General features: G+C 31.6%; 1 protein-coding gene across 2 annotated transcripts in view; it reads right to left on the reverse strand.

The window, feature by feature from the left end:
• LOC131851562 (lysophosphatidylcholine acyltransferase) overlaps positions 1–18,572 on the reverse strand; it is a 57,368-nt gene that overhangs the window by 19,997 nt on the left and 18,799 nt on the right. The window contains exon 3 of one of the 2 annotated variants that reach the window (XM_059202077.1): positions 6,069–6,280. The exons of the other annotated variant lie outside the window; for it this stretch is intronic. Coding sequence (XP_059058060.1) covers positions 6,069–6,280 — 212 coding nt within the window. The remainder of the gene's footprint in view (positions 1–6,068; positions 6,281–18,572) is intronic. 2 annotated transcript variants of the gene reach the window in all.

The raw sequence follows: 18,572 nt of genomic DNA on the forward strand, positions 1-18,572 counted from the left end.
AAAACGTATCCAAATCGGTTAAGCTATGGTTAAACTATTTCTGAGATGAGCGCGCACAACCTCAAAGACAAACTTACATAAATCATTAATTACAAATAGAAATATATTTACTTTCTCTGAAATATGGTTAACAAAATAGAATCATTTATGATTTATTTATTTGAATCACACTCTTCACCAGAGTCAGGCATGCAAAATTAATAGTGTTTAATTGGTTTTTATATTATAACTAGCTACCCAACCCGACTTCGCACGGGTGTATATGTATTATACATATAAACAATCCTCCAGAATCACTCTATCTATTAAAAAAAACCGCTTCAAAATCCGTTGCGTAGTTTTAAAGATTTAAGCATACATAGGGACAGACAGACAGCGACAGCGACTTTGTTTTATGTAATGATAGTATTCCACAGGCTCATTTGCATTCTTTATTATTAAATTACGAGTCGTAATGCTTAATTATTTTGGGTTATATTCTTCTCTTATTATTTTGGATAATCTTCTCCAATAGTAGTTTAAATATCACTATTGGAGAAATTATCAATATAAATTTTCTTCTTCGATCTCCTCAATAATTTATTTGTAGATCGATGTCTGTACGTTCATCTACAGACTTCGATCATATTCGTTGTTCGTAGTCGTCGTTATATTTTTATTATTTGTACATATTAAATTGAAATATAAAATTCTGTATATGTAGCTGATGTATACAGTTGTATATATACACACAATCAATACTATATACAGCAGAGTGGCCTTGGTTTACTTCAGGGCTCTAGAGGCGTGAGGAAGCCATAACTAGGCACGTGCCCGCCTTAAATAATCCATATTGTTCGGCAGAGCCACTGCGGTAAAGTCTAGACTTCTAACAGGCATACGAATATACATTGTATATTAGAAATGACCCGCAAATTATGCTTTTTTAAATTAAAGATAGCCTATGTAAGTTCTTGTGATAGGATCTATCTTTATTAAAATTAGCATAATCATAATTAAATTAAGCTAAATTTAATTACGATCTGTTAACCTGTTTAGACAAGAAAATGTAATACATATGTAGATTCCAATGATAACCCTGAATAATTCACACAACGCTATCTAGTCCCAAGTTAAGCAGAACTTATCTTATGAGTACCTACCTACTAAAAAACTGATATTAATACTTAAATACATTTTTACAAAAAGACCCAGACCGATACAAGAATTATTTCACAAACAGACCAAAATTCTAAAAATCATTGTTTTCGACAAATTGTTATAGGAAGACATTATCAATGCTGTCTTGATAAAGTCACTCAATTGTTAAACTCCTCCAATAAAAGTTTTCTCTCATCTTATCTTTCTTAATTATTATAGCGATCAATTTCATTCTATTATCTATATAGATGGGTAGATTTTCTGATCATATTTTTTTGACCGACCAGATTCGTACTCGCGACCTTTGGAGTAATGAGTCGGGGTATATCACTAGGCCTCGACGCTTTCACAGATATAAAAATCACGATAAGCCGCATAATACCATGACATTTCACGGCAATTCTGCGACGACATTTATCGAACAACGAGAGCTATAAACGAGAAACCACCTACTGTTATCACTACTACTGTGGTACTGCTTCTAATCTATGTAGGATTAAGACAAGTAGCAAGAATTCTCGTGGTGTTTTTTAATATACGATACGAGAACATCAACATCATATGCTTAGCTAATATATGATAAGGAATGACTGCGTTAGAGGACGTATGAAAATGGCGCCGGAGTCGGAGAGATTCAAGAATGATCGTCTATCATAGTATGGGCATGTAATGCGTAGTAATGAAGATAAAATTTTAAAGAAGGTGTTACATATGAATTTTGATGGTTATAAGGACAGACGAAGGCCGAAGAAGAGATGGATGGACTGTGTGAAAGATGATATGATAAGAAAGGGAGTAAATAACGAGATGACTGCGAACAGGGATGAATGGAAGACAAAAACATATTAAGCCGACCCGAAATAAATGGGATAAGGAAGAAGCTGATGACGAAGGTACGAGGACATCAACATCTCGTACAAGTTGTTCGAGATTTTGACTTACGGAAATCGGTGGAAATACCGTACTGTACGATTTCTATATGGATGATGTTATGGTGTACTCATCTGCGCTAACGATATACATTAACGGGGCACCAGTGGAGGATGATAGAATGAGCATGAAATCAAGTCAGTTAATACATTGTCGCAAGTTTATAAGGAAATATTACTACAAAACAAATATGTCCAAATAATACCTATATCATTTCTTTAGTACGCATAACAGAAACTCTGATAGGTTGGGACTAGATAGCCCTGTGTGGATTGTTCAGGGTTATTATTATTATAAATGAGTGAGTCGGTCCGCACCAAAAACAATAATATAGAGACAAAAAGCGAACTAAAATGTATCTACGGAACCACAATTACTCGTGTCCGTTACGCTCTTAATAAAGTCTTTGGAAAGTCTAAACAATAATAGATAACAGTGTCAGCATAACTAAACTTTTTAACATCCTGTTTCGATACAAAAGATTCGTGTCGGGTCAAGTACTATCTGTATAAGTGTGGGCTCACATCATCAAGTTCAAACCCGACGATTCGTGCCGAGGACGCCGTTCGATTGGCGCATTTCCAAAAAGGGTGGGGCGTAGCAACCAATGCACCAATCCGTCGAATTTGAACCAGATAATGTGAGCCCACACTAACTGTTGTATGTATTACTAATTGGAGTGACAAGATTAATATGTGTAAAAGAAAACTAAGGTTTAGAAGCTCACTACAATGGATGTTCAAATGTGACACGGAGCATTGTAAAGACCTCTATACATGATCAGTTTAGGGTTGACCAATTGCCAGGGAAACTCTAGTAATAATCGTTAATCTCCCTACCTCATGATGTGCAATAATCTACGGTATTGCTAAAATAAAAAGGGATTTCTGTTTTTTTTTTTTATAAGATATTCCTGAATTTAAAAAAATAACAACATGATTGTTCTTTCCATTCCTGTCTCTAATGCTTCATGCGTATGATAGAGCATGTATGGACCAAGGAAACAGAATCAGTATTTTTTTGGTAAAAGGTCATGTAAAAACTTTTATGATTCTTCTTCTTTCATTTCTATGGCAAGTACATTTAGTACTTTCGCCAGAATATTGCGACGACTTTAGGGCATTCTCCAATCATTTTGTGATGAAAACCCGACAAATATTACATTTAAGCACCATCGTGCTCGAGAAAAAAAATTTACAATTTAATAATCCTCTCCGAATACTATCCAAAAGACTAACCCGGTAAGAATTTTATCGAGGAGGGACCTCAATAAAATTCTCTCGGGTTGGTTTTTTTGAAAGTTGACAACCCTAGTCATCACTCATAGAAACAAACGAAAGCGCGTGACAGAACATGCATTGAGAAGATTTCTTTTAAAATGTTCTCTGCATCTCTATTATGGAAAGAATATCGTCGTGGTAAATTCATTGTGAATCCCCTAAGATGAACTAAAGTGTAGATTAAACACATTCGAGAAAGTGCCTAAAAGTATAGTTTAAAGTTATCATTATTTTTAAAAGATAAATGGTAAAATTGTTTTTATAATGAAATAGCATTCTGCCAATAAATATGTAAAAATAACTGTAAAATCGTTAATATTTACCGCTCGGTAAACCAAGTTATCCGTAGCTTACGAGGAAGAGAAAGAAGGATCTCCGGCACTGTTTTTGTTCCATATAAACATATTCCCCCTTTTTTCCCTGGTTAATAACACTAGAGTAAATATTGAGTACTGTTATTTATTACTAACTGTACCTGTGATTTCGTCCGCGTGGAATTTAACTTTATTTTTCTAAAATAAAAGTAGCCTAAGTTACTCCTTATTACATCAGCTACCTGCCAATAAAAATCCCCTCAAAATCAGTCCAGCCATTTCAGAGATTAGCCGGAACAAACAGACAGACAAAAATAGTAAAAAATGTTATTTTAGTGTATGTACCGTATTTATATTCATATTCAAGTAGTAAAAACGGTTATTTCAATATTACAAACCGACACTCCAATTTTATTTATATGTACAGATATTGCAATATTAATTTTAATTCTAACATATGTTTCTTATTCCTCTCTAGAAGTGATACAGCTGTAACATACTATGTTGTCTATGTATGTATAGATAGATGATAATTTTATACCCATCCCATAAAAAGACCTATTGACAGAAAAGCCTCAGGTAAGAATTCATCATGTAATGTTATTGTATGAAGATAACGCTACTTATTATGTTTGTCTGTTTGAACGTACTTATAAAATAGTTGTGCAAGCTTCCGTAGAAAGCATGATGTCTCGTTACCCGTCATTGCATAATGATCATGCATGACTAGCAATACGTAGACAAACAATTTCTACTCATATATATATATATATACAAACCCTACTAAAGTACCTATATTTACATTTATATTATATTTATATGACATTATCTGATTGCACTGCACTAATAGCGTAGCGATTTCTATCAATCATATCAATCTGTATGTTGATTATCGCATGCCTTTTACTTGTTATACTGTAATTATTTATATAAAAAAAAATCTATTCAAAAGAGCAACAAGTTTCTTGCTCATTCTTCTTCTCAATCTGCATTCCGAATGAGTGGTAGAATCAATATATGACTGTTCAAAAGCGCTTGTAATGAGTTTATTTGAATAAAGATTATTTCTATTTCTATTTCTTAGAGGGAATTAAATATATCTTCGATATATGTGTCTTTTATAAAATGTTCATACGCTTCCTTCATGAACTGCTTAATTGAGGGTAGATAACTAAATCTATCGGTGTGGATCTGTGTTACGAACTAACAAGTAATGTATTCATCACATCAAATATATGTGTATTATTGTGTATATACCTAATCTTATGGCAAGATTAAAGAATATTGTTACAAGGAAAAATGTTTATTATTTCTATTGCATATAACATTTATTACTATAATGTATGTTAGTTTTAATATTAATATAAAAACATTAAATATATTTAAAGCTCATTCGAAATGATCCCCATTGGCTCCGTATCTACTTTGAATATGCAATCACAGTGATTCGGTTCTGTTTATCACCCCACTCCATTTTAATATCATAAAAATATTTGACCACCGATTGGAGCGAAAATGAGAGAAAGGCTGTATGGGCTGAGACCTTTTGCCTTTCCCTGAGATGGGAAAACCGAATTATAAAAAAAGAGAGAACATTCATAAAAGAATGACAGATTCGAAATACAAATGTAATATTATGTTTATTTATAATTGTAACAGCATTTACGGCCAGACTCATATACATACTCATGAATACAAATATTTATACTGTGCAAGGAATCTAATCTGCGACCATGGGAAAGTAAGGCAGTGTCTATATCGCTAAACAACCGAGGCCGTCAAAATCATTAAACATATTGTACCTACTATGCTTTGCTATTGCTGAGATATAAGTCAATTTTCGGCCATAAACTTTTTAAACCGAAATACAGATTACAGTACGCTAATACAGATTATTAGTAATGTAAACTATAAACCCATTTAGCAATGTCCCATGGAAACCATCAGGATATAATCCTAGTGAATTTGCCATGCTCATCTTGTCATCCACCACTGGTAAAAAAAAAGGCGATACAGAGCTACCTAGGCAGACGACTTAATACAAAGTGTACCTAGATAAATATCTTAATTGTTTATTTATAATCAATTGTAATAATCGTTAATAACAAGTAACTTAATTTCAGTCAAAATACGAGTCCGTAAAGTTAGTATTTTATAAATGTTTGTTTTCATTGTATAGTAGTATATAAGATTAGTAATAAGATACGATGGGACTGGCATTATCATATTATCATAAAAGTCCCTAAATAAATCTAAAATAAAAAAAAATGTTAGTAATAAAATTTTAAAAACTTACTGACTTATATAATTGTTATTAAGGCATAATAAAACCACCATCTCCTTAAACCCAAGACCGAAAAACCACCACCAAACTTCAACCACCACCTATATAAAAGTCACCTACTTCCAACATAATTGTCCATGCTCTCTTTCCGGACTATCACAGACGACATCTTGGTGGCATAGACAATACAGCTATCGAGGAATGACGAGTGCGGAGCTATCACCAGGATGGGAGCCTCCTCACGACTGGCCTGGCGACCTCTGACTGTGATGGCCATGCCTCCGGCCAAGTATGATAGCTTTCCGATAAAACATATTATCGGTTTCAGCGACCTATAAAAAACGTTACAATTCAGTTTAAAAAAAAACAGTCATAGACAATCCATTTTCTTTTTTTATAACTGTAGATATGATTAAGAAATATAATTTTAATTGTGATTATAAAAACTAAAATGTAATGAGTGTCTAAATTAGGTTTATAATTAAAACGACCTACCTACTGTTATTGTATTTTAATATTTTTATGTTAAGTCTTTTTTATTTTGTAATAATTTCTATTTTATTTCGACACGCATTGTAGTAGGTAATTTATATATTTAACGAATAATTAAACATATAATAATTATTATAGTGATAATGTTTACAAATACTACAGGAAATATAAAATACATCCGGTCAACTTGGAAAGGACTAAAAAAATCAACGCAATTTTGAAAAACTCACTCAATGGAAAGGTCATATTAATTTTAACTAATTAACTTAATACAATTAAGTACGCTTGTTAATAAGTTCTGAATGTGATGCAAGAACGTCGGAACTGACGAAATCAAAACTGAAACTACTGTTTAATATAAATTTTATTAATTTCGTAATGATATGATACTTTAATTAACACCTATTTATAGAAACATACGAATAATATTTCATTTCCTAAACTAATATTATAACAATAAGACGAAAAGAAATCAAAACTGAAACTACTGTTTAATATAACTTTAATTAATTTTGTAATCATACTTTAATTAACATCTATTTATAGTAACACAGAAATAATATTTCATTTCCTAAACTAATATTATAACAATAAAAAAAGACCGAAAGCCAAACTGAAACTAATATAACTTTAATGAATTTTGTTATCATAATTTAATTAGCACCTATTTATAGTAACACAGGAATAATATTTTATTTCCTAAACTTACTATAATATTATAACATTAAAAAAACAATGAAATGAAAACTGAAACTACTGCTTAATATAACTTTAATTAATTTTGTAATCATACTTTAATTTGCACCTATTTATAGTAACATACGAATACTATTTCATTTCCTAAATTAACATTATAAAAAAAAAAGAATTGTAATGTGGAAAACTTTATCAACGAGTATCATGGGCTATAGAAATTACATCCGTGTAAAGAGGAGACAACAATTTAAAAAATAATATAATAATAACTGAAGGAGGTATCTGATGTGTCTGATGAGTGAGAGGTATTGAGGGTTTTATGAAGAAAAATTCGTAGATAAAAGAAAATGCGACTAATAACGACAGCGATATATAATAGAACGTTACAAAAAGAATATTAAGAAATTATTATTATTACTTTAAAAAATAATATAACATTATCATACAATCATCAGATATCAGATATAAAATCAGATTTTAGATACAATGAGTTTGTGAGACCAGCGCACACAAACTCATTGTATCTAAAATTTTGTGTTTTGTTTTGTTATAATCAATGTCCAAAATGGTTTACAAACATAAAAGTTACACCAATACAAACTCATCGGGGCTCGGCTAGTCATTAAATATTTAAGCTATTTAGAAGGAATTAAATTAAAATATAGACATTTTAGAATGGCGTTTACATTATAAATGTCGATATGGATGTAATAAATAAAATAGAAAGTAAGTTGGGAGGACGAATCAAAGTTGTAGAATATGCTTAAAAATTTTCTTAGATGTAAAGTCGACATTCAATATTTATTTCTAATACACCTTGTTTAATATATTTAAAATAATGCGAATAATTTTGTAAAAATTACATCGTAGGCTATTCCTGTTATTCTTATACGACTCTATACCATTCTTTAAAATTAACATAAACTATGACTAGTTTGCGCAAACTATTGCACTATTAAGACACATATTTTAATAAAATATTAACTATTTAATTTTAATAATGCCATATACATATTTACATATAATAACATAATGAATAAGATATATTGTATAAGGGTGAATAAGTGAAACATAAAAGTAAGGACATAACTAATAGTAGGCTTTGTTTAATAATCGGTAATCAGTCCATAACACCCTTGCATAGGGTAGACGAAAATTTATCATACATGTTGCTGTAAAATGTAGTGTAGGATTCATAAAAAGAAGTCATTTGACATCTGTCAAAATAACAAAACACGAGTTTGACAATGAGACTAATGAAAGAACGGCTGTATGGACTTAGTCTCTTTGCCTTACCTAAAGAAATAAAACGAAAAAAGAAAATTTGTAACCAGTTTTATTTTCTGCAGGCTTGCGTTACTTGTAACAAAATAATTTTTGTATTAATCTGTGTAACAATATATCCAGCACGGCATATTATAATAGTAAATAACTGGTATAGATACATTCAATTTTAAGGTTTTATGCGTATATTCAAGCCGGGCTTATTTACAATTATACAATTTTTGTGTGCATCCAAAATTTTTATTTATAGAAGCAGTACAGGTTATTACACAGATTTAAAAAAGCGCGTGTGTGTCGTGTTAATTGCTCTGTGATTTTATGCAAATTGTCAAATGATTGTTTAATATTTTTTTTTATATTCAGCACTGTACCTTAAAATTCATTAAAGCAAAAATCACCATATGTATACTAAATATCAATGTAAATATTGATCTACAAGTAGCTAATTAAATTACCCTCTAACAATATTATGATGATTATTGCTGACTCACAATCAATTCTTGCATAATTCACGCATCATAACTAGATGTACTTTGATTGATGTACACTTCTAGAGCATATAGTACATGAAAAATTAAGTACTAATAAATAAAAATAAGTTTGTAACAGCTAACTACAATATTTTGACAGTGATATGTATATATACCTAATTTTTACTGCAGCAAGTGTGGTATATATATATCACACTACACTCAAAATTTAGGAATCGTTTCAAAAAAACCGCCAAATGGAATTAAGGGCCAAATAAATATGATTATACGGCCTAGCAGTGGTCTAGTGGTTTAACACACCGCTTTACTTACAATGATCGCGGGTTCGATTCCTCACATGATTCAAACATTTGAGTATAATTTGTATCGGACTAGGTGTTTTCTATGTATATTATGTATGTAGGTACTTAGAAATCTATCTATGTAATTTTTTAGTAATCATAACACAAGCTCTGCTTAGCTTAGGAGTAGTAAATTCTTCTATTTATTTATAATATTTATTATTATTAGAAATAAATATACTAATATACCAAATCATACAGAATATCGTACACAAATTATCACTAACATTCTGTTTATAATTTTACCTATACTACTACCGGTGATATGGTAGAGTCATTATTATTAAAGTTGTATGCTTGGATAACTGTCAAACTGTCCTCAAACTATAAGTGGCAAAAGGGCCATAGATAAATTGCGAAATGATGGCCGTACACACAATTTACGCGGCAATTACCTAAAACTTTCTAATAATTGTCTATGGTCATTTCTATGCCTATAAATGAATAATAACACCGCACACTTTCGCTTTATAATATGTCAGTTCCCATAAGGTACTAGGACACCAGAACTATACAGGTGATAGCGTGGATGTCGTGATCGTGAGTGATCTTTAATTACAGAAAAAAAAATGTTTAAACCCATGTCGTTGCCTGCCTGAATTGGTAGACAAAGTGTATTTTTTTTAATTACAATTGTGCTTAATATATATCAAGAAAGTAATATATAAGATGTCTCAACTCGTTATCGATAATAGTTGGTCAACGGATTCTATTTTGTATGTTCACATTCCATAAATTCTATTAGGATTTTCATTATATAAACCTCCAAGTTTAATAGACCTCTAGAATCTTGAGATTTTATTGACAAATTAGTACATTTCCATAGGCGGATTATACAATGGAAATCTTATAATAATTCGTATAATACTGCATATAATGTGTATCTAAAGCTGCATTGGCAGGCTCCTACTGGACCAGATTTGGTTGGGCAAGAAGAAACACGAGCAGTGAAAATGAGTGTTACCTATACCCTGTTGTAAATTATACCCGAGTCACAACTCCCACACAGTCACAATCCCGGGAACTGTTCGGAGTTTCGCTGTCTACCACACAATGGATCCACAACCGCATGGTGAATCCATGGGCTGCTAAGAATTTCGTATCTCTCTCTATGTTAACAAGAGTTTTCCATCACCGACATAGGTGTCCCATGCCATAATTTATATAGTACATAATATATGTGATGTGTTGGTTAGCAAATACGCCTTTCATTGTATTCTTTACACCAGTGAGTTACACCACCACAAACCATTCGATATTATAACGTTCGAGAATCTGTTTTTTTTTTTTATAAACATGTTTTTTTTATTCGCACTACTTGTAGTAACAAGTAGTGCGAATAAAAAAAAATGTTGGATAGTCAATTTATCGAAGATGGCTATAAACATATAACTCCACGCTATGTCCAATAGGAACAGACTAATACAAATAAAGAGAGCCATGTAGACTTAATATAAATATAATAAAATATTATTCATTCAAAGTGACATTCATAGAGTCTACAAAATGATTCTTAATTTGAAACACATCGTCCAAAATGGCGTAAGTATATATATATATATATATATATTACCTATTCAATATCAAAGAAATCCACGAGACATAAAACAAATCAGGGGTTTGATTATGGAACGTGTTTTCTTTTTTTCCTTTTACTGGCTTGGGAAACATGTCTTCTTATTTTAAACAGACTGAACTTGTCAGTTTTGCGATCCATAAAACATTTGACAGATAAAGTATGCACAAGACATGAGTTATGTCTAGTTCCTATTAATTGTATATGTATTTTGCATTTGAATTTGGAATGCTCAACATTTATTTGTTTGTAGAATACAAAAGTATTCTAAAAACAAAAATAACATTGAACTATGATTTGTACATTATGTTTTCTTTGTACAAATCATAGTTCATAATTTGAAGTGTTTTAGTATTTATCTTTGTATTGTTTAGTCTTTCAAAATAGATGTCAACTGTACACATACTTATTGTACATAATAGCAAAACTGTTAATTTACAATGTGTTTTAAATTAAAAATATTAACAACAACGGTAACAAACTGCATGATTTCAATATTTCTAAGTACGTTTTAAATAACATAGGGCTACAAATAAACGAAAGCCATGCAACAGCGGCCTGTAAAAACAAAACGACCAGTGAACGAGCGACGAACAAAACGGTTTGGAAAATGAGAAAGCAACAGCCTAAAGTTCTATTCAAACGGTCATTCAGAACGTTTCTATAGTTCTTCTGAACAATATATGGTATACATATACAATTAATTATTAATATCGATTAATGGTACGCGATATTTCTATTTATGTAACTGTAAAAGCATGGTGAATTAACTTTCTTTTTTTAATTTAATTTTTAATTAATCTATGGTTATGAGAAAGTCGCGGTCTAGTGACTCCTTGACACGACATGATGGTCATGACATCAAATCTGGGGGTCACTAAAACTGTCAGTTTAAGAGTTGAAAGGAAAAAAACGATAACAAAATCGGAAGAAGCTGTTGCTTCACGCCCTGGCACATTGGGTACAGATAGCAATCTTGCCTGTTTATTTATAGTGCGTTTTATAATTTAATTTTCTGGAATAACAATATTTTTTTTACTATTTTTGAGTGAACCTAAAACTCTATGCAAAATATGTAACATAAATAATAAATAGGATACTGCTAATTCTTTTTTTTTACACGATTTTAAATACATAAAAGTAAAATAATTATATAACAAGAAAAACCGACTGACTTTGAAATTTTGATCACTTTCGAGTAGTTTAGAATTAGAAATATATTAAATATCTTACTTCAAATATTTTCAAAGTCTGTATTATTTCAATTCTTAATCGGTACCTAAATAATAGTAAAAAAAAACTCTACACGTGAAATAAACTCACTAAATGGTCAACAATCGATCCATTGAGTGAAAATTGTTCTAGAATTTATTCAAGGTTCACAATTCATTGTTATATTTTTCAGCAAACATTACAACCTTGAATTTCTATGCCCGTTTAGAATAGACCTTTAAAAAACATAAAAATTATCTACGCCACAACACTATAGCACACAAAGACAAACTAACAAAACCAACCAACTACGTAAGCATTTGTTAACCTTCAATTTTAAGAACATGTAAATTAGTAATAATTAATAGTTTAGTTAAACGTAAAGATAAATAGATGTTTTAAACAATACATCAAAATGGATTATAATATCTTTAAAAATACCATTATTGGCAACACTATATGTCCAATTTAGCAGTAATATTCCATATATGGCAACTCTCTCCGTTCAACAAAAAGAAAACTTCGAGTTTAGTGTACACGTTCCAGTTGAGCTCAAAAGAACTTGTATCCAGAGCCGTAACACAAGTAAAAAACATGTTTTTTATAGTCTTATGAAATATTAAGGGTTTATTCTAATATGCCACCCCCAACTCGGTGCAACAATACATATTATCTAAATTATAGTAGATTTCTTTCTTTAAAGCCGATTTTGATGGCCTCTTCAGTTAAAGAAATCTCTTCTTATAATACATATATACGCTTCGTAATTTTAATAATATAAAAATTGTAAACGCCTATATATATAAACAATAACTAATTAAACCAAAGATCTTTATTATTGGGCCACCACAATACGCCTCCACGAAGCTACAAAGAATATCGTTCATATATTGCTATTGCATTTTTAACAAGGGACCAGGGCTGACCTCCAATCTTAAACAGAGATTATTGATTGCCCTATCTAGGAGCCCAGTTACCTACCCTCTTTACCGTTTGGTATATTTTTTTATATCACTTTTATTTGAAAAACTTTTAAACTTTACAGTATTATAGTTTACATCAGAATAACAACGTAGGCTATAAATTATCGGCTAAAACCGCGGGCATAGCATAGTCTATAATAATATTAGAAATTGGAAAGTTTGTCGTGCCTTATCACGACTAAACAAATCGCTGCCCTGATCTTACTGAAATTTGAAGATGATATCCGAGGATGGACGTAGGACAGAATTAGGCTAGATTTTATCTCAAAAAAAAAAGAAGAATTCACGAAATTATTAAACTACCTTTAGGCTCCATCTTTATTTGCCTTAAATAACTGTGAGTAATAAATAACTAGACCCCTCTCCATCTCAAATTCTACGTATATGCCAATCTTTATGATATACAAGCTGTTTCCGCGACTTCGTCCGCGTGGAATTTAACTTTATTTTTCTAAAATAAAAGTAGCCTAAGTTACTCCTTATACATCGGCTACTTGCCAAAATAAGTTCTGTCAAAATCGGTCCAGCCATTTCAGAGATTAGCCGGAACAAACAGACCAACAGACAGACAGACAAAAATTATAAAAATTGTTATTTTGGTATATGTACCCTATATATATATACCCTATACATATGAATATATGCATGTAGTAAAAAACGGTTATTTCAATATTACAAACAGACACTCCAATTTTATTTATATGTATAGATATAGATAAAAAGCGTTATTTTCAAACCAAAAGATTCTAATGAAGAAATATCGAGACGGTCGTTGATTGTGTTTTTTATGTAATTAGAACGGTAATCAATCTAGCCTGATGGTAAACGTTAACAGTCACCTATATATATGACACATCACGAATAACACGTTATCTTCATAACTTCTATAATTCACACAGCGCCATCTAGACCCAAGTTAAGCTACCTAAAGCTTGTGTTATGGGTACTAGATAACTGATACAAATACATAGATTTTTTTAGTTATATTATACATAAAAAACACCCAGATTAAAATATACCCCGATTAAGCTACCTAAAGCTTGTGTTATTGGCACTAGATAACTGATACAAATACATAGATATTTTTTCGACTTTTTTACCCCAATATAAACAATCATACTCATGAATACAAATGTTTGTGCAGTACCCATAACACAAGCTCTGCTTACCGTGGGACTAGATGGCGTTGTGTTAATTTACCAGGGTTATTTATTATAAAAACTTATCCGCTGAATTAGTAAAGAGACTGTGCTACCCACGCAGCCTATTATATAAAAAACCTCACCTATAAAAAGCCCACCTCGGTCATAACATTGATTATCAGAAATTCATAATACAGTGGACCCGTGGTAATCCGGCCGCTGTCTAATCCGGCCCCCATTGTAATCCGACTTTGTCTATTATTTGTTATTGAATATTACTTTGACAATATACTTCAGAGTGCATATACATACATACATATATAACATAGAATCTTATCACTGGATCTGTAATTTGTCGGATTACAAGATACTCTTTTGTAAAAAATTCCAGACTATAAGCACAGGACCCTTAAGCAGCACTCTATAATCCGACAAATACGAAGGTCCGACACTGCCCTGCAAAACGTTTGTCGGATAACCGGGGGTCCACTGTGACGACGAGTGAAATTAATAGCCTATATGTGGCGAGTATTGTTAGCAATGTGGACTCATAATCATTATTGACAATGGATCATGTCAGGTTGATCTCCACGCGGTTCCCCCTGGAAACCATAATGATAAATTCCCGGCGAATTTATCACTATGGGCTAACTGACCTGACCTCATGCTCATCTTATCATCGTCCACTGCCAGCTTAAACCGTTAACGCAGGCGGTGCACCTATCCATTATTATCCATAATAAAAAAACATAGCCTATATGTTACTCTGATGTTTAAGCTATATTACTGTAAAGTTTCATCAAAATTAGTTTAGTTGTTTTTGCTTGAAAGAGTAACAAACATCCATACTCACAAACTTTCGCGTTTATAATATTAATAAGATCTATAGTAGAATGAGTAAATATTAACAAAATATTAATTCAACTTCCAGCATATCAGTTTAAAAAAAACTGTTATTAAATTGTATGATATCTGTTGTATGGTATCATACAATAACAATTATGGTAAAAGTTTCGGTTTACAAAATATTATCACGTAACTTGTATAACACGACGACCTTGGTGGTGTAGCGGTTAACACTCACCTTTCGTTTATCACCGGTTTGATTACCGTAAAACATATGTTTGTATTATTAATATCTATTTATTTTTTACTGGCCTATTTACTATTATATATTACTAGGTGTTACCCCGGTTTCGTCTGTTTTTTATAGACCTACAATGGGATTCAATGCAGTTTTTTTTTTACGACATTGGTGGTGCAGCGATTAACAACACGCACCTTTGGTTTATCACGGGTTCGATTACGTAGAACATATATTTGTATCATTAATATCTATTACCGGACTTTTTTCATTATATACTAGCCACTCGCCCCTGCTTCGCACGGGTGTACATGTATTATATACATAAACCTTCCTCTGGAATCACTCAATCTATTAAAAAAACCGCTTCAAAATCCGTTGCGTAGTTATAAAGATTTAAGCATACATAGGGACAGACGAGCAGCGACTTTATTTTATACTATATAATGATTACGCAATATCGTTTGTTTTTGGTTTTTGTTAGAGCTACAATGGCTGGCAAGGCAATTCACCTAGTGTTACGGGTGTTCATGGGCGGCGGTAATCACTCACCATCAGGTGAGCCGCAAGTACGTTTGCCCCCTATCTATATATATAAATAAAATTGGAGTGTCTGTTTGTAATATTGAAATAACCCTTTTTTATACTACATGCATATGAATATAAATACGATACATACACCAAAATAACATTTTTTACAATTTTTGTCTGTCTGTCTGTTTGTTTGTTTCGGCTAATCTCTGAAATGGATGGACCGATTTTGTCGGGACTTTTATTGGCATGTAGCTGATGTAAGAAGTAACTTAGGCTACTTTTATTTTAGATAAAAAAAGTTAAGTTTCAAGCTAGTAATGTAATAAATATATAGTTACTAGTTGTGGCCGCGACTTTGTCTGCGTAATATCATGTGATCATGATTAAATAATTAAAAAATATTAAATTATCTAACGAAAAAATTAAAAAGAATAATTTCATCGTCCCAGCAGCATCGTCATTTATGACGATTTTCCACAAAAACTTTCATCCCCTATTTTATTTTACCACCTTAAGTGTAAAATTTTACAAACTTTGACTGTCATATTTATTTATATTTAATCAGTAACCTAAAAAATAAATTTCAAGCTTCTAGCATTAAAAATGACGATACTTCCCTACATATTCTTATCTTCCCGTTCAACCGCTTAGAATCCTTTTATCGCATTAAAAAGTAGCCTATGTCCTTTCTCACAGTCTAGACTATCTGTGTACTAAATTTCATTGAAATCCATCCAGTAGTTTTGTCGTGAAAGCGAGACAGACAGACAGAAACTACTTTCGCATTTATAATATTAGTAAGGATATACGCTTTCTATAGATACGATACAGGCGCGTGATCTAATGTCTAATTGTTTATCATACATCAATGGTTAGACCAGATTTTGCTGTACAAACGACATTGTACCGATCTACGGAGCACAATTTTAACACTGCCTATTAATTCACACGCTTTACGTTCAACTGTATTAACTGAAAAGAAAATTTTGGAAATTCGACTTTATAACGCAGATTTTTAAGTCGGTTCCTTACTTTTTATAGATGTATTTTAAAATTATTATTTTATTTCATATTGATTTCCTACATAACTTCGAGTAAAGCGACTAATTAGTCATTACTCTATAAAAAAAATTTGGAAATTCGACTTTATACCTCAGATTTTAAAGTCCTTACTTAATTTTATGTAGTTAGCAGTTTATTATTAGGCATGAAAATCAATATATTTTCATATATTATACACAATATTTCATATATACAATATGATTTCCTATATTAGTTCGGTGTTAATAATATCAAATTGGTCGATACTCTATGTAGCTATTTTTTGTACTAACTATTTAAATAATACTACTTGATGGATTGATTCTAAATTTAAGAAAGATGTTACAAATGAATGTGGATGGTTATAAGGGCAGAGGAAGGCCAAAAAAGAGATGGATGGACTGTGTGAAAGATGATATGGTAAGAAAGGAAGTAAATAACGCGATGACTGCGAACAGGGATGAATGGAAACGAAAAACATATTACGCCGACCCCAAATAAATGGGATAAGGATGAAGCAGATGATGATGATGGATTGATTCTAAACCCATATTGTCATATTGCAATATGGGTGTAGACTCAATAACGGTCGGAATTTGATCGCCATTAGAGAAGCTTGCAACGGTAGTCAAGTTTCCACACCGAATATTTGCGGTCCCACATGCTAATTGTAGCGGAATTAAACAAAATAATACATATAAATCCATCAAGTAGTAGTTTCACTTCCGCAAAATAACACCTAATTCGATTAAATATTTCAATAATGTAATGTAACACCTACGTACGTTTACTACACACCACACGCGTAATCGAATATCTAATTATACATCATACGTCAATGGTTACACCTGAATTTAGCTTAACAAACGACCTTGTAGGTACATTGCAAAAACCTGTCGATCTATTCTTAAGACCAATTTCAATCGATCAACAATAGCACTTTGACATTACACGCCTTTTTAACTCTTTTAAATACAGTTGGAATGGCAAATGGTCATATCTGATGGTAAGAAGCAACGATACCGCAACAGTATGGAGAGCATCACGTCATCACATTACGCATGTGATATTATCACGCTATATCCGATAGTTAAAATGTTCTGCCCCTGTAATTTGACTGCCATATCTCAACCTTTAAGCTGAAAATACTCATCTTACTGATGTTATAAACGGGAATGTGAGTATGGATGGATGTTTGTTACTCTTTCACGCAAAAACTTTACTGAACGGATTTCGATAAAACTTTTCAGTAATATAGCTTATACATCAGAATAACACATAGGCTATAATTTAAAAAGATATTACGTAATTTGGGCGAAATATAATCAAATAATGTCATGCAGACGTGGATAGGCGGGTTAGATAGTAGCTTATAAATGAATCAAACTGCATGGCAATATAAATAACTAGCTGACCCGCCCAACTTCTCTGCATTACACTTACATGACATATTACGTATGTTACTGTAAAGTTTCATCAAAATCCGTTCAGTAGTTTTTGGGTGAAAGAGTAACAAACATCCACCCATTCTCACAAACTTTCGCGTTATAATATTATTAAGAATTAAGATTATGTGAACTCCAACGCAAGACTTTGTACTATGTCGACTTTGGTACTATTGCATTAAAGCTACATATTAGTTTTAATCTGAATTGAAACGTAATTTTGAAAGATATTTTCGAATATAATCCAAATTCAGTGGAAACAAGTCATATCTAAATATCTTTATTCATATAGTTATTATGTAT

This window comes from Achroia grisella, unplaced genomic scaffold (genome assembly GCF_030625045.1).
Source record: "Achroia grisella isolate CSIRO2021 unplaced genomic scaffold, CSIRO_AGI_Agris_v1 utg784, whole genome shotgun sequence".
Taxonomy (NCBI): domain Eukaryota; kingdom Metazoa; phylum Arthropoda; class Insecta; order Lepidoptera; family Pyralidae; genus Achroia; species Achroia grisella.